This window comes from Anopheles darlingi, chromosome 3 (genome assembly GCF_943734745.1).
Source record: "Anopheles darlingi chromosome 3, idAnoDarlMG_H_01, whole genome shotgun sequence".
Taxonomy (NCBI): domain Eukaryota; kingdom Metazoa; phylum Arthropoda; class Insecta; order Diptera; family Culicidae; genus Anopheles; species Anopheles darlingi.
In genome coordinates this window covers 27,619,512-27,645,938 of record NC_064875.1, presented here as the reverse complement: position 1 = coordinate 27,645,938, position 26,427 = coordinate 27,619,512, and the positions used below count along the sequence as shown (strand labels likewise).

The window sequence follows — 26,427 nt, the reverse complement described above, 5'->3', positions numbered from 1 at the left end:
CCGGTAGTCTACAATTTTCCACGCCGGATGTCCCTTTTACTTTCTTATTCGATTCGCTAGCCAAAGGACTGGCACCTGGGAGTAAAGTTGAGCATCATGAACTTTAGCGTAGATATTTTGTTTTGACACTCTCCAAGTGTGCACAGAATACAAGTGAATGCGACGAAGATGAGCAACATCGTTAATATTGGACGCAACGCAGACACAGCAAACAACTACCGAAGTTTAAGTTGTTCTTTTGCTTCATCTTCTTTCGGTCTTATTAGTTTTGTTTTCTCTTTACTATGTTTCTCGAAGAAATTCCGTAGATCCTTCAAACAAACTCAAACTCCAGAGGATAGATAAATGAAGATTGAAAAACTTCGCGCCACTATATAAGCTATAGCGCTAGAACGAGAGAAAAGCAAGGCAACGAAAGGCTCAGAACACAGCCAAGTGGAAGTGAGAGCTGCTGTATCAAGATTCTGAACACTCTTAACGAATCTATTAGAAAAACTGAAAATGATGCACTCGATGTAGAGACAAAAAGGTGTGACTGACACTTGAAAGTGAGCTCTCCATTACGCAGTCTTCCAAGTGTCCCCTTGGTGCATTGTAACCACGCGAGCGTAATGGCGTGAGGATGAATTTTATTTTAAATGAACCAATTCTATTATTTAAACATACGGCTCGTCCGTCATTATATATGTTTAAAAAAAACCAATTCTATTATGCAACCAACAAGGATTGACAAAGGAATGGAAAAATAGGAAATTACGCGGGAACCTACTACACCCACAGTGCAAAGGAATCGATGCGATGGTTAGAATATCGATAAAACTTTATTCCCTCCAGATACAATAAAAGTGTATGATAATATGCGCCATAAGCACATTCTTCATGGTTCGTCATAAACCAACATCAATTGCTCTTACATTTGTTTTTTCATCTTGTACGCACTCGTCTCATCTTTTTTACTATTTTGCGTTAGCTGAGGAAATAAAACAAAGATTCGCTAAAGCAACAATTGTTGCTATAAATGGCACTTGATTCACTTTCGTTCTATGTACCTTTTATGTATATAATTGCCGAGTGTGTTGTATTAAAGACAACAATAGTTTCTGGTTTACCAGAACGTTTAAACTATGTGCTTTAGTTTTCGGGTATTTATAGGCCGATTTAAAGTGAAACTATCACTCTCAAATACATGGCTAAATGTTTGAAATACATGGCTAAATGTTTGAAAAACAGACAGACGACGTCCATTGTTGAACGACGAGGCGCCGAGCCCAACACATGGCGATTCTGAATGAATAGCCGAATGGATTGTAATTCAGTGCATGACGATATTTGCGAACATGTGAAACAGCGAACCAGCTGTTTTTACTGCCTCTACAAAATCTTCCGATGGTACGATCGATATATCTTTCGATTCGCATTTCGAAGAATTTGCTCCTCATTGGAGGATTTCCGCATGATACCAATTAGTGGCTGAGCTTGATGGATGAAGGCCGTACCTGCGCCCGCCCTCTGTTGACGGGCCTTAGATCTGCTGTCTCCATTGTTTCGCACATTGATGATAATCAATGCTTCTGTTCTTTCGCACTATTGCTTGAATGGAGTCTGATCGTGCTAGTGCCGGAGATAAGGTTTGCCAGGACCTAGCCGAACCATGACTTTGGCCAGTCTTGAGTGTGATCAGTGTTTGTCACCACATAAAATAGTAACAGTTACGATGGCAGCTGACGTCATCCGCACCAAAAATACTCTAATTCGATCGCGAACGATAAGACGAGAGCGCTAGCTGGATGAATCAAAAACCAGTTTAGTTGCTAGCACGACACCACTAGCATTCCGGAACTCAATGGCTAATGATCTGCGCCGATTGTTTCACAGCTAGCATGGGCTAAAGAATGGAAAGAATCTATGGTGTGATAAACGATCCTCAGTAGACGATGACGCTCGCCTTTATCCATTTTTTCTCTTCGTCGCGTTTATTATGGGACGTTAACTCACGATTCGAAATTTTTTTTGATGTTATTGAAGATGTTCAAAATGTATGTGTTTTATTAAAATGGAAGAAATCTCTTTTCTGTAGGATAAAGTAGGTATTACTCATTAACTTGTTATAAATCTCCAAGAAAAAAAGTACTCACGCTGGTAGTTACAGCAATTGAAGGTATGAATCTATAGTTTAAAATGTCGAACCACCTTTTTGATAATTTTCATATATTTTGATAACAATCCATATATGTAAAAATCATAAACATACCCCATCAGTGGGCCAAGAGTGAGCATCGTAATTATCTGTGGATTTTATGTAGCATATGCATATCTGTGATATTAAAACTAGTTTGCCATTGACACACACTTATTTTTGGTTAATTTAACATAATTAATATTATCAATTTTACAATTTCAGCTTTTTTGTACAAGATCTTTTAATAGCTGTAAAATATCTTTTAAAAAGTTTTAGTTTCATGGTTTAATCGATCTTAATGCATACAGATTATCTTTTAGAGACAGATAATTGCAAGAAATTGAATATACACTCACTTCTATCTACGTTTGCCCCAACAATGAGTTCATACTCTTGCTCCAAAGGATCATTTTACTACTTTACTCTGAGTGTAAGTATCTTGATAGAGAGAGTTCACAATAGAAACATTCGGAGTTTCGGTTGCGTAGACACCATACGGAAACAATAAATACATCGAATGGATCGTCGATGTTGATGTCGATGTTAGTGGAAAGTCGACCTGTGTTAGTTCCAATACTCTATTTCGATTTAATTTGGAACGGAATGAGAGCTGAGAATGGATAGCGCACGACTCGCTCTTGGCAGTTTTTAACGTTTCCTTTGAGTTCTAACGCTACATAAAGCGTTAAGTTGACACTTAGCATCGTGCGTACTGGAGTGGGGTTTACTGCTGATAAGCAGGTCGGCCAACCGGTTGTCGGTAGTCTCATGGTGACCGTCAGTGATTGCGGATAGCTTGAATAAAGTTTGCAACAAGATTGCATACCGGATAGATAGTTAAAAGTGGTCCCATTCAAACCCAGAAAGGTATGTAATAGGGATCTGCAAAAGAGTGATGGAAAGAGAGTGTGGTTGTGAAATGTGAAATGTTTGGTCATTCAAATATACACCTGGGCCTTTAGGAGTTATGCTTACTGCGTGGAACTAATGTATCATAACGTGACATCAAAAATCAAGACATGACAGAAGTGCCACAATTACACAGTATTGACTTTAAAAACCATTGCACAGCTAAAGAAATCATCGGATCTAACGGTCTGATTGATCATGGAATCCCTCTATTAATGGAATGGAATCAGAACTTGTAACATTTTATCATAACCTTCACAGAAGAATTTGGCGCAAAATAAAATTAAGCTTAGCAAGAACGTCATTTAGTGGTAACAATGAAGCAATCGAATTAATCGAACTGAAAGCGAATGATTTTTTTTGAATGAATCAACGTTATCGCATCGCCATGCAGTGCTCAAATATTGAGTTAATGTGATAATGTGATTTGCAGACAATTTGTTTGTTCGATACCTAGGTCTGATACTAATTGGTCAACCCTTATGTTGACAGCCATTGCTTGCATATGACGAAGAGGCAAACGTAAATGTTGTAACATCTAAAATGGTGATTTGATTCATAAAAATTACATAATATTCGTGAAAGGTTCATGGATTCATGAACAAATTTAATAAAAATAAACGTCATTAAAAACACGATACGTAAGCCTCCTCAAAGGACCTTTCAGAATGTTAAGATAAATATCTGATGCAGCAGCTCAGTTATTTTTAGCAAATAATTCTCAACAGCCCTAGAAAAAATGCTCCACATCATCACAGCAAAATCATTTTTTGGAAATCCATCAATTCACCGACCAGTAGTTGCAATACCGACCGCCAGGAAGCGTTATCAGCGCAAATTAATTTAATTGATGAGATTTTTTTCCTAGAAGGCTTAGCTCAGACCGGTTTAAGCACACCTAGGCCATATGCATAGTTCGAATTTTCGAAATTTCATAAAAATATAAAAAAATTAAAATGGGCACACACATTACTAACAGTTCAGGATATACTCGATTGCACTTTTAATAGGAGGTAAAAAAATCCGCACTATCCCCAAACAACAATGATGAGAATTTAAGCGCAATATGTAAAATCCAGATATTTTCGATCGTCGAGTCAGACACCGATATCCGGCCGTATCGATGAAAACACGGAACATTCCTATTTATGTGGAATTGTATAGTTAATTTGCAAGCATTAACTACATCATATTAACAAATATTAACATTTTCATGAGGGCTTTTGCGCGTGGTCCTAACTCCAGGCTGTAGTATTAGCAGCTCAGCTCAGTTATGGGGTCTATAGAAATGAGTCATTATGGGATGTGTGTTCCGAAGAAGGACACCCGCCGATCCGGGGTGTAAAAGGGAAGGATATTTGCGAATAAAGGGGAATCTGATTAGAAAATTCCTCTTTTTGGTTAAATTCATTGCGACGCCAAAAGTCTCCCAAAAGCGGGGTGACTCCTTTCCGGAGGCATAGCACCCACCTGGGGCAGAAATATCCTGAGCTCGATAGCCCCCCCCCCCCCCCCCAAACGAGGGGCAACTAAAGGCGAGGGGATTGCATCCAAATCGAAGCGTCCCCGTTACTCGGTGTGCGCAGCAAGGCTGCCGATCCTTCGCGCGCAAAAGGGAAGCGTGCCAGCCAAGTATTAAATGCCGATGATAGTCTAGTAATTCTCTTCGCTGACCAATCCATACAATTTAAAAATAGGTTCAAAACCATGGTTGGCGAGTATGTAACCAATGTAAAATCGTAATCAAATATTAACAAAAATCATCACACAAAAAGCACCAACTCAAAAATAATTTCATCTAATTTCAAATAACCATCCTCTTTTACGCGTAGCGACGCACGCAGGGTTATGCTAATCGACCGATAAATCATTAACATCAATTAACAATTAACATTAATACCCGGCACCCAGTACGTTAACTATGCATATGGGCTAGGTTATAAACACAAAACAGCACCTTTTATCAACAGTTATCAATATGCACGGGCCTATCAATGGTTAAATATGTAAACTATAACATTTTGATAAAATTTTAATTATTGTTATGCTGTAAAACCAGCAATAGGACAAAAATTAATAACACATCATCATATTTTATAAACATATCACATACCCTTTATCAGCAATTTCAAACATACATTATTTCTCAGTGATTAGAAATGGTTCGTACAATGCAATCTTCATAACATATAAGTAAATCATACACTCATCTTGATTTAAAAGACCTAAAGCAATAGTTTGGTTGACCCTTGAGACATAGTAAAAGTGAGCTCTGCTGGAAGTGGAAGGCACCGCATAATTTATATTGTGACATATCCTGTAATTGGTTTCGTATCTGCGAATATCATTTTATCAAAAATGCTCTATATTGAATTTTTTGATGAAAACAACTTCTAAATCACACTTAAAATGTCATCCACGTATTATATGAGATAATATGATAGACAGCGGTGGAGATAGACGACTCCAAAAACCTATTGCCAAAATACGAAAGACTTTTTCGACGACCCAATATCTTGCTATGAATAGCTGCTCGTTTATAAGGTATGCTCACGGCTGATCTTTTATCAAATTACTATTCCTTGTTTTTATTGTTTTTAATTGGATGTTGTTATGATTTTGAAACAAAAACACATTGCCAAGACCCCTCTGGTGCACTACTTTTGTCATAAAACTGATAAAAACAGCGGAACAATAATTAAACTATTTGATGTAATAATAATAAACTATGCACATGAGCGAGGTACCCGGGTACTCGGGTGCCCAACCAAGGGTTAAAAAAACTTCGTTTTGGCCGAGAAGGAACCTTTAAGCTTATCTACTTCTGCATACTTGTTGAGCTAATTGATTAGGCATTTTTCGCTCAAAAATTAGGAGCAAAAGAGGTTCCATGATCGATCACTCAGTTAATTCCGACAATTTCTTTATCTGTGCAATGAATTTTTCATCAATTTTTCCATCGTTCTCTTTTTGACGACCTGGTTCCTGGACGATCCGTCATTTCATTGTCATCTGTTGAGACACTTGGTTGGATAATACTGAACATCAAGATTTCGGACATGCGAATATTTTTTTCTACCCTTCACCAATTTCATCTGCATAAACCCCATGGAATGCGGCAGTATTGCGATGGGCCCATATTGAGTTTTCCAATCGTTTAAGAAAAGTTCCTTAGCTTTGGCATAGCTTGCATAAAAACAGAACATTTGCCCTTTTGAAGGAAATTTTGGATGTATAGTCGAAAACCAAAAAAAATGAAGATGGGCTTTTACGGATGCCGTTTACTGTATATTCGCGTCACATCTTCTTTTCTACCAACTTATACACTATGGCTCTCGTTAACTATCATATAGCTGATTGAACAGAAAAGCTTTTCATAACATTAAATTCTATCTTTTGATTTTTTATATAAACGTTCTGGTGGTTGAGCTTATTTGATACTCTGTTCGAACAAAACCTCGTGCAAGAGCCCTTTGTGAACACATAATTAACGACATTCTTTGTTTTTTTCTTCTTTCAAGTCGAACAACTTCCCTGTATGCCAATTGATTCATAAAATCTAGGCCAACTTGCCGTAATTGCTGGTACGAAAGATAGTAAGCTGCATAAAAGCATCGAAGCATGGCATATCCAGATTCATCCCAACACTCTGGTGGCAAAAAGAGTAACGAAGTTAATGATTCCCCGAAGGTCGAAAGCAATCTATCAGGACTGAAACATGCGCTCCATGGAACATCGTATCAATTGAAACTTGGGATAGTTGTTTGTCTGGCGAATGCGAAAAAGTCTTTGGACCCGGCCAACGACTTCAGTTTCGCGGTCAGCGCAGAGGATCCTACAGCCGGAAAGTTCGATGACATCGTGTATAACTTCGAGGATGGTGAAATGAAAGGAATACTAAAGATACAAGTCAAACACAAGTTGGGATCGCCTCCCCCCAAAATTACGGTGAAGGATTTCACTACCACTAGCGATACGAAGAATCCCTTTGCTATTCTGAAGTATTTCACCTCATTCTGTGACCAACAAAAATCGACAGCTGATCTGGAAGGATTTGTGATTTGTACCAACGCAGATATCAACGATCAAGCAAAGAACCTGTGGATAAAATTCAAACCAGCTGTCACGAACGATTTGACGCCATCTCTGGATTCCTATGCTTCATCATTATTCGATAGTATTGGAGGTAAATACTATCAACTGGACTACGATAAACTATGGGCTGTGGATGGTGCGTTTAGCAATTTCCATCAACTATTGCGAAAATGTTCCAAGCGTGCTAGGCTAGCCAAGCTACTGATCGAAGCTCTCAATTCCAACAAGAAGATAACGTCCTACAATTCCCTCTTTAAAGAGTATCGTAAAGCCATTTTGAATATAATAGATAGGAAGGAAACTTCAAATATTAATTCATACAGATTTACAAAAGAATTTTTAGTATTAACCTCCTCCAACTCAAAGCCAGCATATAACGCATTCAGAAAGGAGTTTGAAGATCAATACCGATTAGAATTCAACATCGATGGATGTGTATGGGATGATTTGAAAAGGAAACATGTGTATGTTTCGGAACCATTTCTGTTGGATGAAAAAAATCCATATTTTTCCTCAGAGTTATTCCCAGATGATAATGTGGACGAATCCTTCAAATCCTTCTGCGATCGGTTTCGTTTGGTGTGCGGCACTTACAGTGGGCTTGGGCTTGATGACGCAATAGCAACAATTTGGCGAAGTTTGCATGCTGATTATGATTGATGCTATTGATTTTCCAGGATGTTTTGAAGAGAAAATTGCTACCGAACGGCTATTTAAAACTAATTTTGATTGGCTGATGAATCCGTTTGCCAAGCCATTGCACTCAGAGGACATAAAAAAGGCTTTCGAAAATATTGAAAGCACTCTACAACACATGAAATTGAAGGGTATCTCAGATAAACTACGCCGAAAAGTTGTGGTTTCGCCATTTCGAATAAGTCACGACGTTCTCAAATTTTCTGACTTATACAGGCAAGTTGAAACTGAAAGCCTTCTGCATCTTGAGACAAACGATATTCCTTTTGGGGCAACGGTACTATCTGACGTTTTGCTTATACAGGGTAGAGAACTTCGAACCATTTTCCTGGAAGATTCGGATTGCCTCCCTCCTTCCCTTCCTCTATATGCCAGCTGTTTGATAATCATCTGCAATACAATAGACGCTGTACGTGTAGATATGTTTAAGAATTATCAAATACAAGTGTTCTTTATCAAAAAACCAAGCAGCACACAATCAAGAAAGCAAACAGTATCATTCGACCTTAGTAGGTTTCGTATTTGCGACTTAATTGAAGAATCATGGAATCAGTTTCGCGAGAAAGTCATTTCATTGTGCACTACAACCATTTTTCCGTCCAAGATATTCCAGAACAATTTCCGAGAACTTCCAATCGAAGCTATTATAAAACAGATAGAGTGGGGAAGGCAAATGGAAAAAACAACGAAATTTCGAAGAAATATCGAGAAATTAAAAGTACTTATGTTCATCGTCCATGGGTTGATGAGAACAGCTACTTTGAAGCAGAAAACATATGGGGCGACAACCCCGTACTGAAAAGCATGACTGAACTCCAGCAGGAAGGAATGAGCTTGTATGAAATAACGAAAAGTCTAAAGAATAACCCATATTTCTATATAATATTCGGAAAGGCAAATAATCCAATCAAAGAGCACGAACCAATCATTGGCGACGAAAAAAATAAGGTTTTGATATTGTTGGGAGAAGCCGGGTTCGGAAAGTCAACCAACCTCACATGGTTGGCTTGGCATTTGCGGAAACAAAATCCTTCATCTTTAGTTGTTCGATGTAATTTATCCGATCATTGTTCCGACTTTAAACCATTTATACCGAACCAAATCAATGGGACTGGAAAGGTTATCGATGAAACGGAAGCGTTGAGAATGTTGTATAAACTGATACATTCATCGGTTCAACAAGATCAGGAAATGGCAAAGAACTTTTTAAAAAGCTTAACTTTTTTCAAAGGGCAAGCCCGGGTGTGCAATGATCTGATAAAAACTCACGGTCTATCCTTAAGCAATGCTATCCAAGTGATGGTATTCAAAGAAAAGTTTAATGCAGGGGAAATCATGTTGTTGCTAGACGGGTTTGATGAAATTGCTCCTCATTATAAAGAGGTAGTGTTGCAGTTTCTCTCTCATTTTGAACAACTTAAAGGAGTTAAGAAATTATATCTCACCAGTCGCCCATATGGTTTTAAAGAACATATCAATAAGTCGTGCAAAGATACCTCGTTTTTCAAACTGAAACCTCTATCGCTGGAACATAAAGGGTCTATTTTGTACAAGATGATGAAAGAGAAATGGCACAGTGGGAATATTGAGAATGAAGAGAAATCTGATTTCTATAAATCGGTGTGTGTAATGATACTTGCTAGTTTATATGATATGAGTGATGTTCCTTTGAACCTGATGATGGCAGCAGACATTCTTTGGGATCATGTTTATCATAATGAAAACATAAACGCAAGCATTTCTTCAGCCACGTTTATCAGAAATCTGTTTAAAACGATCTTAAAATTATGAAAGCCATCGTTCATTGTGGAAGAGTTTGTGAAGGTAAAGATTCGACATCTTTTCTACGACAAAAATGGTTCTGATAAAAGTGTAGCAGATAAACCTTCTGAAATAGAAAGATTTGATAAGGCCATAGAACATGCGAAACTACTTCATGGACTGGTAGCTCTGAGGATGTTTTTTCATGAAAATGATCTGGCTGATATTTTATCGCCAGATGAGATACGTCAGGTAGAGGATTACAAGAAAAAAATACATGAAGGCAGGGAAAAAACTGGAATAATCCATAGCACCCATGATGGGGAAGTGGAGTTTATCCATCGATCATTCGCAGAGTACTTGGCTGCATGGTGTATTATCAAGCGACAAAAGGAAGGGAATCAACAAGACTGGAAAAAAATGTCTTACCAACAGTGGTTCTGGGATGAGGAACGTGAAGAGCTTAGAGCGAATATTGACTCCATTCTTGCCAAACGCCATCCACTACATGTTGCTATTATTGAGAGGGATTGGCCACTAGTAGAATCATTACTTCATACTAACCCAAAGTCGCTATATGAGAAAGATCATGGAAACAGAACTCCATTACATCTATTTGCTTATTATTATGGTTTCAAAAACGACTGGCGACTGGTAAAAAGTGTTACCAGAGCACATCGAATCCGACATAATAAACGCCAAAGAAACAATATGTGGTTGGACCGCTTTAAATTACGCGTTCCACAGAAACAAGGCCCGATTGATATTTTATCTTTTGCATCAAGGGGCCTCAATCAATGCAGATTTGCTTTACGAACAGGTCAGATCTGCTGGATACAATAAAAGTTCTGCAACATATGCTAAATATGTTATGGAATATCTGAGTCATGAGGCAATCGATTATACATCGCACGATGCCTGCAAAAAGATGAAGCAATTCTGTGATAAAGTGATACACTACTTGGCAAGCGAAACATCTAGCAGCTCCATGAATAAGGACACTGGAAAATTTTTGATCTTTCTGAGAAAAGTGATTTTCAAGCAAAGTTTCAGTATTAAAGAGAATAATTTTTTTTATTTTATTATTGGGTGCAGAGGTGAATGGCCCGCAGACGGCCGTGACACCTGGAGGGAACGTACTTATAACAAACATAAATAAAAAGAAACAAGAAAAATATACAAACAAAATCCTATGCTAAACCGGAACTTAACGCTATGACATGGCATACAACAGTAATAGATCCGACTTCACCCTGTGAGAAGGTAAGTTAAAGTCGAGGTCCGGATAAAAGGTGTTAAAATTGCGCATAGCTGTCAGAAGAGGTTCATTGTGGCTATACAGCTGTCTACGGGTTTCTAAAGCTAGGAAATTGCCCTGCCTAGTTCCGCGTGATGGTACTATCATTTTTAGCATTGTTAATATATCCGGCGCGTCAAGTTCATTGCAAAAAACTTTAAAGATAAACATACACTGAGCAATTTTGCGTCTGAATTCTAACGATTGTAGTCCGAGCAATAAACATCTAGTACGATAATCCAATCTAGGCAGTCTGTTCATAGGAGTAAAACGTATAGCTAGTCTGGTGAAACGTCTCTGTACTGATTCTAACTTTTTAATGTATGTGTCCACGTAGGGACACCAGAGGACTGAACCGAACTCAAGAGACGAACGCACAAAACTAATGTATAGGGTCTTAAGGCAGAAAGGGTCTCGGAACTCGCGAGCCTGCCGATAAATAAAACCTAGCGATTTGTATGCCTTTGCAACTGTGGAGTCGATATGCCGGTCAAATTTGAGTTTGGGGTCAAGAATCACTCCTAAATCACATATTTCGCTTACGCGCCTTATCTCCTTGTTATGTAGCTTATACTTATGGTGAATCGGAGCCGTGTTCCTATGGAACGTAATAACCGCACATTTAGATACGGCAACAGACATTTTGTTGACATCACACCACAGACTAAAATTGTCAAGTAGTAGTTGCAGTGAGTCGCATGATGGCGTTGAGTCAATAACTCTGAAGATTTTCATGTCGTCCGCATATAATAAGCAAGAAGTCTCGGGAACTACACAGACGACGTCATTAATAAAAATAGAAAACAGTAAGGGACCAAGATTGCTACCCTGAGGGACGCCAGAAACGCTGATGAAGGATTTGGATTCGAACCCTTCTAATCGCACGCTATATTTTCTGTTGACAAGGTATGAGTAAAACCAATCAACCAGGTCGGAGGAGAGACCAAGTCTTGCCAGTTTGGCCAGGAGCAGTATATGATTAACACGATCAAAGGCTGATTGAAGGTCGGTATATATCGCGTCAATTTGCTTTCCGGCAAGGAAGGCGCTGTGGCAGGTTGACGTAAATTCCATGAGACTGGTGTCCACCGAACGACCAGGGTAGAAACCGTGTTGACGCCGAGAGATATAGGATTTGCAGCGGTGGAAGAGAGCATCACGTACAATCAATTCCAGCACTTTGGCGCAAGCGCAAAGGGATGTTATTCCGCGGTAGTTATCCACCTTGCATTTCTCGCCCTTTTTATGAACCGGGAACATCCATGAACTCTTCCAGACGGAAGGAAAGGTATTGCAGCTAAACGAGAGCTCGAAGAGTCGAGATAGAGGCACTGCTAGACATAGGTTGCATTTCTTTAGAACATTGGCAGGTATACCATCAGGTCCGGGATTATCGGAAGGCTTGAGTGCTGCTATGGCCCTAAGTACAGCATTGTATGATGTGTCGATATCTGAGGCACCCAAGAAGAATGCGTCGGCAGGTACGTTAGCGAGTGCTGAGACGACAGTTTGTGGGTCAATTTCTGCCGTGGAGCCAAAAAGACCAGAGAACTTCTCAGCGAAGAATTCACAAGCCTGCACCGTGGTACCTGCTAGCTGTCCGGCATACTCCAGTGTAGTCGGCAAGCGACAGGACTTCCTTTTTGAATTAACGTAACTCCAAAACTTGCGGGGATTCTTCTTAAAACCATGTTGCACACCACGTAGGTAGCGTTGTTGAAGAAACCTGTTTGTTCGACGGTACACTTTGTGGGCAGCGTGAAGGCGAAGCTTCGAACGATGTGATCTTTTGCGCCGATGAAAACGCAAGCAGGATAAATTTACGGCTTTAAGGCGACGTAGACGTGCGTTGGACCAGGGAGGCCCACTGCGCGTGATACGTCGCGGGCAGCAGCTGGACAGCAAGTTGACCATGACATCATTGAAGGCGAAGACGGCAGAGTCGACATGATTGTGCTCATAAAGAAATGACCAATCTGTACCAGCAAGCAGACGACCGAGCAGATCGTAGTTGAGGAGTTTGAAGTTCAGTGTGCAGTTCGTAGGAGCCTGACGAGGAACCCGATTATCATCCAGGACAACGGGTACATTGAGCTCGGCTTCAATCGCTGGATGGTAAGCGTCCTCTGGTACCAACGGGAACGGGGACCGTTGTATATTAGCGACATTATCAAGGAGTGGCGTACTGACTAAGATTAGATCAAGCATTACTCTGTGGCTATTCAAGCAATTGTTGATCTGAGTTAATCCAGAGAAGTGCATTTGATCCAATAGTAGGTTACAACCCTGAGTTATGCGTGAGTATTGAGTATCAATGACCGGGAATGCGCTGGTGGTTGAAGTATTGACGGTCCAGGACAGAGAGGAGTAGTTAAAGTCGCCAAAAATTAGGCAATTTGCTCTCTCGCTCATTGTATCGATCGTGGCGCACAGAGTTTCCAGTATCTCAGTTCTGTTGTTCAAATCCGGGGGCAGGTAGACGGCACCAACCATGATTGTCTGAGTCGATAGATAAACCTTAACCCATACTTGCTCAATAGTCCCGTTCGAGGGGCACGCAACAGATTGTAGATGTGATGAGACCGCGATTAGTACACCTCCACCACGTTTTTTGGCACTGTTCAAGCTGCATCTATCATAGCGATAAATTAAATAGTCTGGATTCATAAGCTGAGGAGATGGGATCGAGTCGTCAAGCCAAGTTTCCGTAAGTACGATAACATCGTGATGGCATGACATGGAACTTGTAAAGATATCGTGGCACTTTGTGCGCAAGCCTCTAACGTTTTGATAATAAACGGAGATTAAGTTTGTACGTAAACCGCGAACGTTCGGGTAGTAATCCTGTTGTCGAGTCGTGAGTTTGTTGAAATAGTGCGTAGTGTTGTTGTTTCCAGTAACGATACCGGTGTCGTGTTGTCGTATTGTGTGTTTGTTGAAATAGTGCGTAGTGTTGTTGTTGTTGTTGTTGTTGTTGGTAATGTTATTACTATTGGAACTCCGGTCACTGCCGAAAAAATCGATCAAGTGTGGCTTGGTGGGATTTAATAATCGGGTTATTGCGGTTGTTGCCACGATTATAGGTGAAGTGTTGTGGCGCATCGACAAGAGTAGAGTTAGCATTTTCTCCGTTGTTTCCGAGAGATCCGTCAGGCGTTGGGTAGGCTGCATCTGCCACGTGGGAACGAGCCACCGGGGAACGTATTGGTGAGGATGGATGCGTAGGCGCACGATCAATTTTAATAAACTCACGCACACCCAAACCAACCGGCCAGGTGCTGGCAGTGAGCGCTTTCACGCGGCAGGCCTCAGGAATTCTCACTTTGAACGACAATGAGTGAACGTTTTCGGCTCTGGTTCCTTAGCGCAATAAACCAAATGCTATGACGTCATTTGTTGACAAGCAACGCTGCGCCAACTTGATGATCTGATCAACGGTGGTCTATCTTAAAAAGCGTAATTGAAGAAGATTCGGTTTGGATGCTAGAGAGTTTGATTAAACGGCTAAATGGAAGCAAAACCTTTTTTCGAATGCTAAGGAATGAATATTTTCATTTGGTCTTGGAAAATAACTCAACTTTATTGTTGAAATACTTTCTGACATATGATTCATCCTTTCTGAAATTATTAAATGATGACTTACTGTGGAAATGCTTAGTTAATTCTGTCATTAATGATTACAAAATCGAATTTAAGTACTTTTTTGAAATCTATTGTGCTCGATTTAAGATCAAAATACTTCCCTGTTCAATTCAAAGTGATGTAGCTGGCTTTCTTTTTGATTATGTCGAAAGCAATGTAAAGCATTTAGTTAGCAATTTCCTAAAAAACAGACCCTGGACAAAACTGGGAATACCAACTGGAATCGTGAATGATGAAAAAGTATTCTCGTTGTTGGTTACTTGTGTGGCAACAGTAAGACCATCTATGCTGAGATTCACGAAAGAGTCATGCACATTGAATCTTTGCGCTGGCATCGTCTATTCTCTAGCAATGATAACGAATCATTTGTTTTCAAAACTTCATAGCGAGACAGTAATAAAATCAAGCAAGGCATATGAATGTCTCTTGGACATAGCATCAAATATAAGCGACATAGAAGCGAATAAAATGCTTCGTCTAGCTATAATATCCAATCTTTTCGAGTTCGCAAAATGTCTGATAGAGCGATACAATATCGACTTTCAGACTGTTGATGAGTTAAAAGGTTGGAGTGTTTTCCATTTATGTGCTTCAAATCAAACCTTATTATTGGTTGAAGAAATTTCCTCTGGAGATTATGATTCTTTTTATGTTAATGGCGATAAAACTGATTTGTTTCGTTACATGCAAGCAAAAGCAAGCGACATGGATTGTTTTGGTGTTTTTGATAGGAAAGAACGAAGCATTTTCCAACTCGCAATCGAAAATGAACAAAGAGGCATAGTTGAACACATTGTTGCTCGAAAAATGGGACTCAATGATTTCATAGAAATCATAAACCTACGTGCTGATGCCATACCAAACCTGACATGCTGTTACCTTGCGATTTACGAAATATTACAATCTATTCAAAAAAAATGGTGGCATTACAGAATAATTTGTATCTTAGCGCTTCAAATAGCTAAGATTGTTTTAACCAACCCGAAGGAATCAGGAGAGACAAATAATGGCTGCTTGTTACTGCAAGAGCATTCAAAAGAGTTGTACCAAATCGCAATGAAATGCAGATGCCTATACCTGATGTACTATTTGCATCGTGAGTTCCCTGACGCGATTCCACCACCGATTTATGATGCAGATTGGTTAGCATGCACAGCGAGGAGCCTGAGGTCACCAGACTTCCTTGTTGTCACCAAATGGCTGCTCAATTCAAACGAGGTTGATCAGCATGCCAATTTATATGAAGTTGTTGAAAAATGTGACGCTGAAGGATATGATCTGACTTCGGTAAATTTAGAGATATTAGTCAAGCAAGTTGAAGCAACTGTAACGACTAACCGAACGGTAGAAGAGGTATGTAAATTGAAGCTCTTGGCACTCGCTGTATGCCTGAAACAGGAATCAATGATAAGACATTTGTGTGAAACATTGAACGTAAACATCGATTGGAAGGTTTTAATCGATATTATGGTAATTGCACATCGTTCACATGTTTATAAACCGGGAACTAAATACATAAAGCCGTGTCCGTTCGATTGGTTTGAATTTGTTCCGATTTATAGATATCTGTTTGAACGAACCTCCAATCTTGGCGAAAAAGATGCCGAGGGAGGAAATGTGTTACATCTTGCAGCACAATCTGGACTCGGTTGTATGGCCAAGTTCTTGATTAAACACAACATGGTCAATGTTATGACCACCAATAAGCAGAATGGATGGAATATCTTCCACTACTTCGGTTCATCGTCTTACTGGAACTGTTGCTTCACTGAAAATGATGCACTACTGACATGCATAATTAAACGGGTACTTGAAAACACATCCTCCTTCTTGACGGAAGGTCGCAAGAATAAACTCAAAGGGCTCTGGTTCAACACTAACAAAGGAAGAAAGAGTGCAATACATGTTGCTGTTGAAGCTGGTAACATAGGAATGGTACAATACATCATTGAGTATCGCCTCGGAATTGAAAGCATAGACGAACATGAAATAAGGAATTCAGACGAATGTTCGCGCTTCAGAAAATGTTATGATGAGCTTAGTCAAATTGCAGCACAACTTCCATTCAATGCAAGATATGATTACCTTTTTCATAGATTAGCTAAAACAATCCACAGATTCTCACCCGAAAACATTGAGCATGTAACGGAACAAGAGAATGCAGAAGATCATATCGTTGAAGATGCCTGTCGATCAGCAATAATGTATAGATCGACAGCAACATTAGAGCATCTGATGATTGCGTATGAGGATCAGATGAACCGAGCATTGGTTAGAAGTACTAACAACGAATTGATTGCTTGCATGCTAGAATGCATCAGACGAAACAGAAATAACATGTTCAAAGTGCTCGTTGGTAATTATCAAAACATGCAAGGCATTCTACCAAGAGTGGAAGTTGAGTTTGAAAAGGAAAACAAAGAATGTGAAGATGAAACCAAGATTGATGAGGACGAAATAATATGGCGAACCATCAATCAATTCTCCCACGATATGGGCATGGATCAAAATTATCTGTCTTTGCTTATTCTATCAGTTGCGTATGGAAGGCTCATGATGACACGATATTTGGTTGAAATGATTCAGCTGAAGGTCAAGAAAGCATTGATTCTATTAATCATGAAAGAGTTAAATATGCTTTGGAGTCATAATTATAAGGTTGTAACGCCAGTTTATGAATACCTAGCGAGCAGATGTGAAGGAAAACATAATTTGTTGCATTTTTGCGTACGAGCTGGGTGTTATAATATGCTCGAATACCTCATAAAAGAGAAAAACCTTGACCCGAATGAAGTTGATTCAGACAATGGATGGAATGCTGGACACTATTGTGTTTCCGGTCCAATCTTGTCGGAATTTACTTGGTTAGTGGAATCGTATAAAATGGACTGTTTTGGAGTTCTGGATCGAAACGGTCGAAGTATTCTTCATTTGGCTCTGGATAAGGGTCACTCTCACGCTGTTAAGTACCTCATTAATCACAAACTGGGTCTCAAAGGCGATAACCAACTATGGTATGAATGGGACTTGCAGAAAATCGAAAAATATTTCAAAGAACTGCAACAAATTCTAGAATCGGTTCCGGAAAACGTACCACAACAAAAACAACAAGTTATACAAGCAATACTAGACAAAGTAGGAGATCGAAAAATTTCACTAACAACATATAAGCAATTATTCACTAATGCATCATGATCAATCAGTGTCCTTTTCTTTAAATTCTATGTAGTTATTAGTACGGAAATGAAATCAAATAGAACTGAATTATACAGAAAAAAGAATAAAGGGGAAGCACAAATTGGATGTTGTGAATGTTTTGCCACATAATTCATAATAATTGCTGCTTCTTTTGACGCATTAAAGAAAGAAAAGGCTTTTGATTTATTACAGACCCCGCAGGTTTTAGATTTGGGTAAGTAAATAGGGAAAAATCGAATCTCATGACAATACTGTCGACATCATTGACCCATCTTAACAATCAATGCGCCTTTACGAATCAAACGTACATTCCCCTTTTTCTATCAGGATCTTTATCAGCATCTAGTCATCTTGTTATCCATAGCCGCACATCGGTAATTATACGATGAGTTCAGTTGATGCTTTAGTGCTGCCAAATCGATCTAGCTCTGTTGCACGTTTCTCACTAGACCCTAGTAGTTGTTGGCATCAACTACCTATGCAGATATATGCAGAACAAACATTTTATATACAAATAACAAAATATATTATTTCCGCTTTCCCAAGTGATTGAGTTTATGTAGTACGGTTGTTCAACGTAGATTACTTGGCATAGAGTTAATTCGCGTAAAGTTACATAGAGAGCTAGAGGTGTTCGCGTGTCACCGTTCATGAAGTTGTATAGCATCTCAGGCATTCGTCGTTCGTCCATCATCTTGGAACGCATGCCCTAACCGAGTGTGATAAAACCAAGCGCTAAGCCGGCGGTCAGTGCGTACGATTCACGCTCGAGACAGTTTTCCATCTCCGGTCCAGGTGGCCGGCCGATCTCCTGCACCAGCATCTCGGCCGTACGACTGTGACATGAACTCTGGTACAGCAGCCCGAGACCCATCAGCGCGGCGATCCGCACATTTTGTGAGATATCGAGATCAACCGAGGTCGGAGGACGCCTCCAGATGCACCGACAGCATTCGCGTGAGTGTCTCATCCATCGAACCGCGGCGCGAGGCCGACAGGCCGACCAGCAGAGCCACGCGTACAATGTCTTCGCCCTGCACCATATACTCGTAGATGGTGTACGGTGCCAGCTTGTGCAGGTGGCCAGTAAGCCCGAGTGCCAGCAGAAAGCCTGCATTTTCGATGCACTCTTCCGATGTCGCCGTTTGGTTGGCGGCCAGCGGCGCACTGTTGAGCATGATCCAGGCAGCCGTGATACCTTGGGCTTCCGGGCTAAGCCGCAAACCGGATGCAACACCGTTATGGAACGTCGGCCATAGTGCCATGTGCGTCGGTTCTTCGATCTGATGAATCTCGATCGTGGCACCGCTGCGCTCGGGATCGCGCCCGGTCAGGCATAGCTTCGGGGTAGCCAACACTTCTGCCTCCTGCGGTAGGTTCACGTGGCAAACGTGAACATACCTCGCCCGAACGGTTGCGACATCGTGCGCTGACAGAGCGCGTATAACCGTTTCTCCTTGTCGTCGATAAAGTTGTGGTTGGAAACGCTTGGTGCTTGTCCGATGTCGATGGTGACGGGCTGCGAGCTAGCGAGGAATGCACGGACGCACTCGATGCGTCTATCTCGCGGAAAGCGCAATGCCAGCAACTCTCGGTCCAGCTGCTCCATACCGTCACATTGTTCCGAACGCTGCTGCCGTGCTACATCTTCGTCAAATACGGTCGTAATGGGTATACTGATGCCATGACCACTGGAAGTAGTTTCCGGTTCGCACAGATCGATCATCCACTTCATCAGCTTGTGGTCCGGATAAGCCGCATGGCCATTCGGTACATCGCGAAAGTTCCCATGGTACGTCTGCTCACTAAGATCGGGCCTCAGTAGCAGCTCGTATACGTTCCGTGGCAGCTTATGGTGTACCGTAGGCCGGTAGCTCTCCAAACACTGCAACACTACGTATCGGATGGCAGACGGCAGATTATTGAGACGTGCGCGGTTATAACCACGCGCCATCAGGAAGCGGATAATGATCTGCGATTGTGGCGTGTCGTCTAATATGGTTGTAGCATCAGGTGCCGCCTGACCGTCAAGCGTTGGCAGCTGCAGCTCCTCCAGATACGATTGCACCCAACCCCGAAGACTACGGACACGATACATAACCGCAAGCAAGAAAATTACGTCCTTGGTCAGCTCGTTCACGTGCGGCTGCACGAGAAATGGGCACCGGTGGTACTGCGGATTGCTGCCACGTAATATCAGATGCTCGAGATACCGGTAAAGGTGGGGCGGTTCGGCCGCAGGACTCACGAACTCATGGCAAAGTTGCTCGAGCAGCTTCGGCTCCACGATCCAGCACCGGTTGTGGTGGTGCTGTTGCTGGTCGGCGAACACCGGAAAATCGGTAAAATAGTGCAGCTGGAAACGTTTGAGATCGGCATCAACTGCGAGGCCGTAAAGGAACTCGCCCAGCAACCGCTGACATTCCAGCATACCCGCATCCAGTCGCATGTCTTCGTACAGTAGGTGCAACGACTGCCACAGTTGCGGGAGATGGGGGTATAGGATGTGCCGATCGTGCCGCCGTTCGTAGGATCGCTCCGATCCCCAGTGCGGCAGATCAGCACCCGCGTCATCGGGCTTGAGGGGCGCACGTCCCAAGGCGTGACATAGCAGAAACTCCCAATCGGAACTGGTTCCCTGTGTCCTTTCATCTTTCCGGTGCTTCTTCGGTTTTTGGCTTGGCGAATGGTAGTTACCAGTGGTGGCTCGCTCTTTGTACAGCAGCGTACGTAAAACTCCGTCCAGACGATGACGAATGTTGGAGAATTTCTCGACGAGAACTTCGCAAACAAACGTCATCCCATACAAATCCGGCGAGAAGTTATCGCGATAACTTCAATGCACGTGTGGAGAGCGAGCAAGCGAGAACGAGCGAGAACTTCTTTTGGAGCTGTCAAATCGTATGTAAACAGTAGGGCGAGAAAGTTATCGCGATAACTTTGTTGCTCGTCTGGACGGAGTTTAACAGTTGCCACTCCTAGTGCATGCCACATCCAGCCAGCTCTTGCGATCCCGGTACGTTCCGAGTTGTGTACCAGCGCACGAGAAATTCCAGCGACCGACGGGCGGGCAGCGTACTGCGTATGGCGTACAGTATACGGCGCACCAGCTCCGATTCCGCCACGGTCGGTAACGCTAGGCGGAAGTGACGATCATCGGACGCGATTGTGAAGCGATTTTCAATCGAATCGCGCAACGTTACCCTCGGTACGCAAGCGATTGGACTGCTGCTGAAGCTGTTCATTCCATCATCATCATCATCATCGCGTTGGGGTAAGGCGGCCCTTACCGGTGACAGACCGTGCAGGTCCGCTTCGAACGCACCATCGGTGCCGGCCGGTGCGTTTGGTAGTAGACTGCTGCGCCGTGGAAACAACGAACCTGAGAGGAAATTCGCATACAACAGAGTACCGGCCAAGTGCACCTGGCCGATGCGCAGTGGCCCACTGTACAGAAGCAACTGACCGGTCGATGGTGCGATCACGGTCAATAAATTAAGCCGCTCAACTTCGATCGCAGCCCAGGCTGGAATGATACTCCTTTGTTCCTGCTGCTGCTGATGGCTGATGCTTTTGCTGTCCGGCTCATACTGTAGCATCGTTAGACGGCCGAGTGAGGGACACAGATAGCATAGATACTGGCAGCCCGCCATATCCGTGTGCAAGAATCCCGTCGTTGCTGGTTCCGTCTGCCGGCTGACGAAGAGGGAAAGATAAACAATTTGTCAATCGGGCCAACGGATCTAGCTAGTTTCCCTACCAACTGGGTGATCCCGTCCCCGGCTGTTCCGTCCAGATGCGCACCAACTCATACTCCGGTCGGATGGGTTTAGCGGCGGCAACCTTCCAATAGCCAAACGGTTCGTAAGGCATGTGTGTTTCCTCGGCCATAAACGAAAGCGGTGATGTTACTCTAGCACGACCATGTCCCTGCAACCCACCGTGGGAGACCGTATGCGTGTATGTCTCGGCTGTTGGTCCAGAGGGTTCGTGCTGTTTCGGAGGCTCTGATTCCGGCACATCGCGGCCACTGACCGGTCCGGTAGCTTGCTCGCATTCGCGTGTTTACTCAAGAGCAGTGCATTGCCAAGTACCCCTGTCTGCAGTGTTGCGAACGGAAATGGACAGATCTCGTCTATGCTTTCATTCAGAAGTGCCGAATCCGAATGCTTCGGAATTCGTTGAAGGCGGCAGATGAAATGTATCTGTTTGTGCTCATCGTACATCAGAACAATGTCGAGCGTCTCGCTCGAAAACACGACCCGATACGGCCCGGTAAGAATGCCCGGGGTAATGTAGTTCAGCATCACCGGATGCATATCGTCCGTTGGAAAGGTGAGTGTGAAGAGGCGCGGCATTGATATCGATTCATCATCCAGCGTCGTGGTGGAAGGTTCCTTTTCGATCAGAATGCCACACGGTACGAGCCAGATATCTTCCAACTCGTCCAGGTCTGCAGTATTCGTTACCCAGCGCCAAATACCAGCTTAATTATTCCTAAATCAATCAATTATTTCCCTAATATGCTAGAACGGCCGTTGCGTTTAAAACAAACCGCTAGGCGAGGGCGCGATTGTCGCGCGCGATGCCCCTAAGCCTGGGCCACACGGTCCGTAACGCCGACACCGACGAAACCGACAAATCCCTGCCAACAAATACCCCCAAATAATCCATTATTAGAGGGGCTTATTCAGGGGCCAAATTTTATATTGTGTGTGAGGGAGGAAAAACGAAAAATTTGTTTAAATAAAAAGAGGGACAACAATAACTTTTAGAAGATAGCAAGCCTCTCTAATTATGGGTTATTTAGGGGTTATTTGGGGGTTTTGTTTGCCGGGAAGTAACGCATGCTGTGTGTGGCAGCCTTTATGTGGCATGACAGCTGGAGCCGTTGAAGGGAAAAAAGAAAACACTTTTTGCGCGCACCTCCTCCGTGCAGGTTCTTGGAAAGACCATTTTTCCGATTATTAGCAACCATGTTCTGCTGGTGCAGTCTGTAAGTATGGAAACCATTCCTTTTCTACTCAATTACTCGGTGCTATTCTGAACATGGGTTTTGTTGCGTAGCGTGTACGTTCTTTTCTTTTTCGCGTCGTTCGTAGCCATCGGTTTGCTGACGGTGAGCATTTTATTGCGCCAGCTAATCAAGTACCAGCGGCGAAAACGGTGCGAGGAAAACGTGAAACATGTGGCTTTCTTCCATCCCTACTGCAACGCCGGCGGTGGCGGGGAGCGCGTTTTGTGGTGTGCCGTGCGGGCGCTCCAGAACCGGTACGATGACGGTGTGCGGCTCTACGTGTACACAGGTGACGTGGACGCAACGGCGTCGGAGATCTTGGCGAAGGCGGAGCGCAACTTTAATCTGAATCTGAACGCCGACCGGATCTCGTTCGTCTACCTGCGGAAGCGGCGTTGGGTGGAGGCCGCATGCTACCCTCACTTCACGCTCCTCGGTCAAAGTATCGGCTCCATTGTTCTCGGGTTCGAGGCACTGCTCAAGCTGCAGCCAGACGTATTCATCGACACAATGGGGTACGCTTTTACCTACCCGATTTTCGCTTTTTTCGGCGGCTGCAAGATTGGCTGCTACACGCACTACCCCACCATCAGCACCGACATGCTCCGGAGAGTGCAATCCCATACGCAAAGCTACAATAATCGAGGTTATGTAGCGAAAAATCCGTTTGCAACGTGGTTGAAGATCGTTTATTACCGCGTTTTTTCGCGCATCTACGGTTGGGTAGGACGATGCGCCGATACCATCATGGTGAACTCGAGCTGGACCGAGAACCACATCGTTTCGCTGTGGGACGTGCCGTATAAAACGCATCGCGTGTATCCGCCCTGCGAGGTGTCGAAGCTGAAGCAGCTTGAACCGACACGCAGCGTCGAAAGCAATGGAGACGACCAGCAGCCGGGCGATGACGAGCGAATAATTATCCTTTCGGTCGGACAGTACCGGCCGGAGAAAGATCATCCGCTGCAGTTGCAAGCTATGTACGAGTTACGGACACTGCTCAACAATGATGAGGCGTTGTGGAATCGGCTTCGTCTGCTAATCGTGGGATCATGTCGTGACGAGGAGGATCGCGAGCGGGTGAAAAATATGCAGGACCTGGCGAAACATCTATCCCTTGAAAATTCCGTCGAGTTCCGAGTGAACGTACCGTACGAGCAGCTACTAGATTGCTACCGCCAGGCGACGATCGGATTGCACTGCATGTGGAACGAACATTTTGGCATCAGCGTCGTCGATTGCATGGCGGCCGGATTGATTATGGTTGCTAACCGTTCCGGTGGTCCACTGATGGACATAATCGAAACCTCCGAAGGCAGTCAGAACGGGTATCTGGCGTTTGATGCGTATGACTACGCGCGATGCATAGCGACCATCCTCTACAATACGCCGCAGTACAACGCCAAGCTGCGTGAAGCGGCCCGTGCCTCCGTGGAACGGTTTTCCGAGAAAGAGTTTGAAAATGGATTCCTTCGCGCTATTTCTCCAATCATGGATTGAAGAGGTAACATATTGAGGTGTGAGAACAATATGAGGGTTTAATTATGATTTAAAAATTTTCAGATTTTAATGCGAGATCTACAATCGAACCACACGTCGCTGCACAAGTGCATCACTTCCTATCATAATCAACCAAAGCTTCTAGGCTATCTGCATCATCATGCGTAAGGTAGGATTAGTGAAATAAGAGAAAACGTGACTGTCGGCAAAGGCCATCAGAAGTGTCGGTAGATCTTGTTAAGCATAGTTAGGAAGTTACACAAACATGCTTAGTGTATGGTACACACATTTTCTTCTCAGCAAAAACGAATTGTTTCCTCCAAACAGACACATAATATATTTGAGCAGGGAATATCTTTTCCATCCTTATCCTTTGCCTAGGAACAAGCAATTGGTGGTTGATGGTTGGAACGTTTGAACCACCAATTGCATTGTTTACTTCGATACTTCGTTTGACTACGAAAAAGTCCATTCCAAAAACAAATGTTGCACAGACGTATTCGTTAATCAATAGTTATGTTTTTTTTAATAACACATTTAGCTTTGAGACACATTGGCACACGGTTCTGAGACGGTTGTTTCTTTGATGCTTCATATTTTCATATCTTTCTTCTGATTCGGCTAATTTCAATTAACGATCTGAATAAGGTGTTTTTAAAGTTTATGCTTTGCGTCAGTCTCAGTCATTTTTTTTTATCCAAAAGCTCGTAAAAAGTCTATCTCGATCGTCTTGAGTTTCTTTAAGAGCTTGTTTCAATTTATCGGATTGTTTTCTCAAGCGCTACGAGAATATCATGCTTCTGTCGCGATAGGTAGACTTGTGACATGAGTAGAATCCTCTGTGAATGGGAAAAAACATCTATTAACTTTCCAAGATTCCGTTGTGATCGATCGGTCTACAACGGTCCACATGTCAACAATAGAAATTGCTGCATAACCACTACGCAAAACGACTTACCGGTGTGTTGACTACATCTACATCTACAGAAGTCCACGTTGACTTCTGGAGGGTCATCTTTATTCTAGTCGCCTTGATAGGCGAAGGGTTCGCCCAGTTTGGTTCTCGGAACCTCGGCCTTCCAGCACGTTCCTGTACTCTTTAACTATTACGCACACTATGGTGTGCAGCTCTTGATTTTGAATAATAACTAAATCGAGCTGACCGCTTGCAGTAGTTTTATGGTTTCTTGAAACCGATCGTTCTCGATAATTTCTCGTAATGTCATGAACCGCCATTGTGCCGCTTTTACATGCAACTACACTGTTCACGCTATTTTCTCTCATTTCTTATCCTTCGTTAGTGCTACGCTAACTATTACTCTACATAACGCACTGTACATGATGTGTTGGTAACATTCTAATTCTACAACTATCTTTGAAATACTACTAAGGATGGTTACGAGACACCCATTTAGTCCATTTCCGGAAGTAAGTCTTATATGATGCGTCTGCGGAGTCCACCGTTTCTGTCTCTAGCTGAGCCGTTTCTGCTGTGTTAATATTTTTTTGAAGAAAATTCAGATAGTTAAACCTCAAGGGAAAAAAATTGGCAAATACTATATACTTACACTCTTCGTTTTCCTCCACAAGCTTGCGCTTTGAACCAGCGCAACTTGGCGTGCTGGTGGCATTTGCTACAAAATTATGGTAGAATTAGCAAACCATTACAATTTTTAAATTGAAATTTCAAAATGCTTGAATGACTTACCTTTCTTCCGGGTTGTTATTTTGGTCAGCATTGAAGGACCTCTTCCATGTCCTCTCGGGAAAAGTTCGGTTTCAGTTGTACCATCAGGTCTATGTAAAGTTGGTGTATGGACGTTTGCAGCTCTAAACTGATTCTGTAGATAGGTTTTGCCCCACCTTCAGGCGAACACTTGACCAATTTCCGCCCCGTCCATTTGCAATTGCCCAGCACGCTGGTACTGTAGATTGCATGGGCAATGCGGATTGGAATCAGTTTCTTGCGGTTCTTGACCATTGCGTCCTTCTTTAAAAGGACCTCCACAGCTGCCGAGCGCCATAGATCGTCTTTGGCAAGCTCGTTTACCTCATGCAAGCGTAATAGGGAAATGTGTTCCCATCGCGTATGATGTTATGCCGTAGCTATTCTCACCTAATTTAAGAAAATAA

At 42.7% G+C, this 26,427-nt stretch overlaps 1 protein-coding gene across 1 annotated transcript; it reads left to right on the top strand.

Annotated features, from left to right (window-relative positions):
- Positions 1-22,691: 22,691 nt before the first annotated feature.
- On the top strand, positions 22,692-25,823 carry LOC125954280 (GDP-Man:Man(3)GlcNAc(2)-PP-Dol alpha-1,2-mannosyltransferase). Its single transcript, XM_049684441.1, has 3 exons — positions 22,692-22,773; positions 22,845-24,298; positions 24,358-25,823. The coding sequence occupies exons 1-2, from the start codon at positions 22,754-22,756 to the stop codon at positions 24,292-24,294; spliced, it is 1,470 nt and encodes a 489-aa protein (XP_049540398.1). The 5' UTR covers positions 22,692-22,753; the 3' UTR covers positions 24,295-24,298; positions 24,358-25,823.
- Positions 25,824-26,427: the final 604 nt, after the last annotated feature.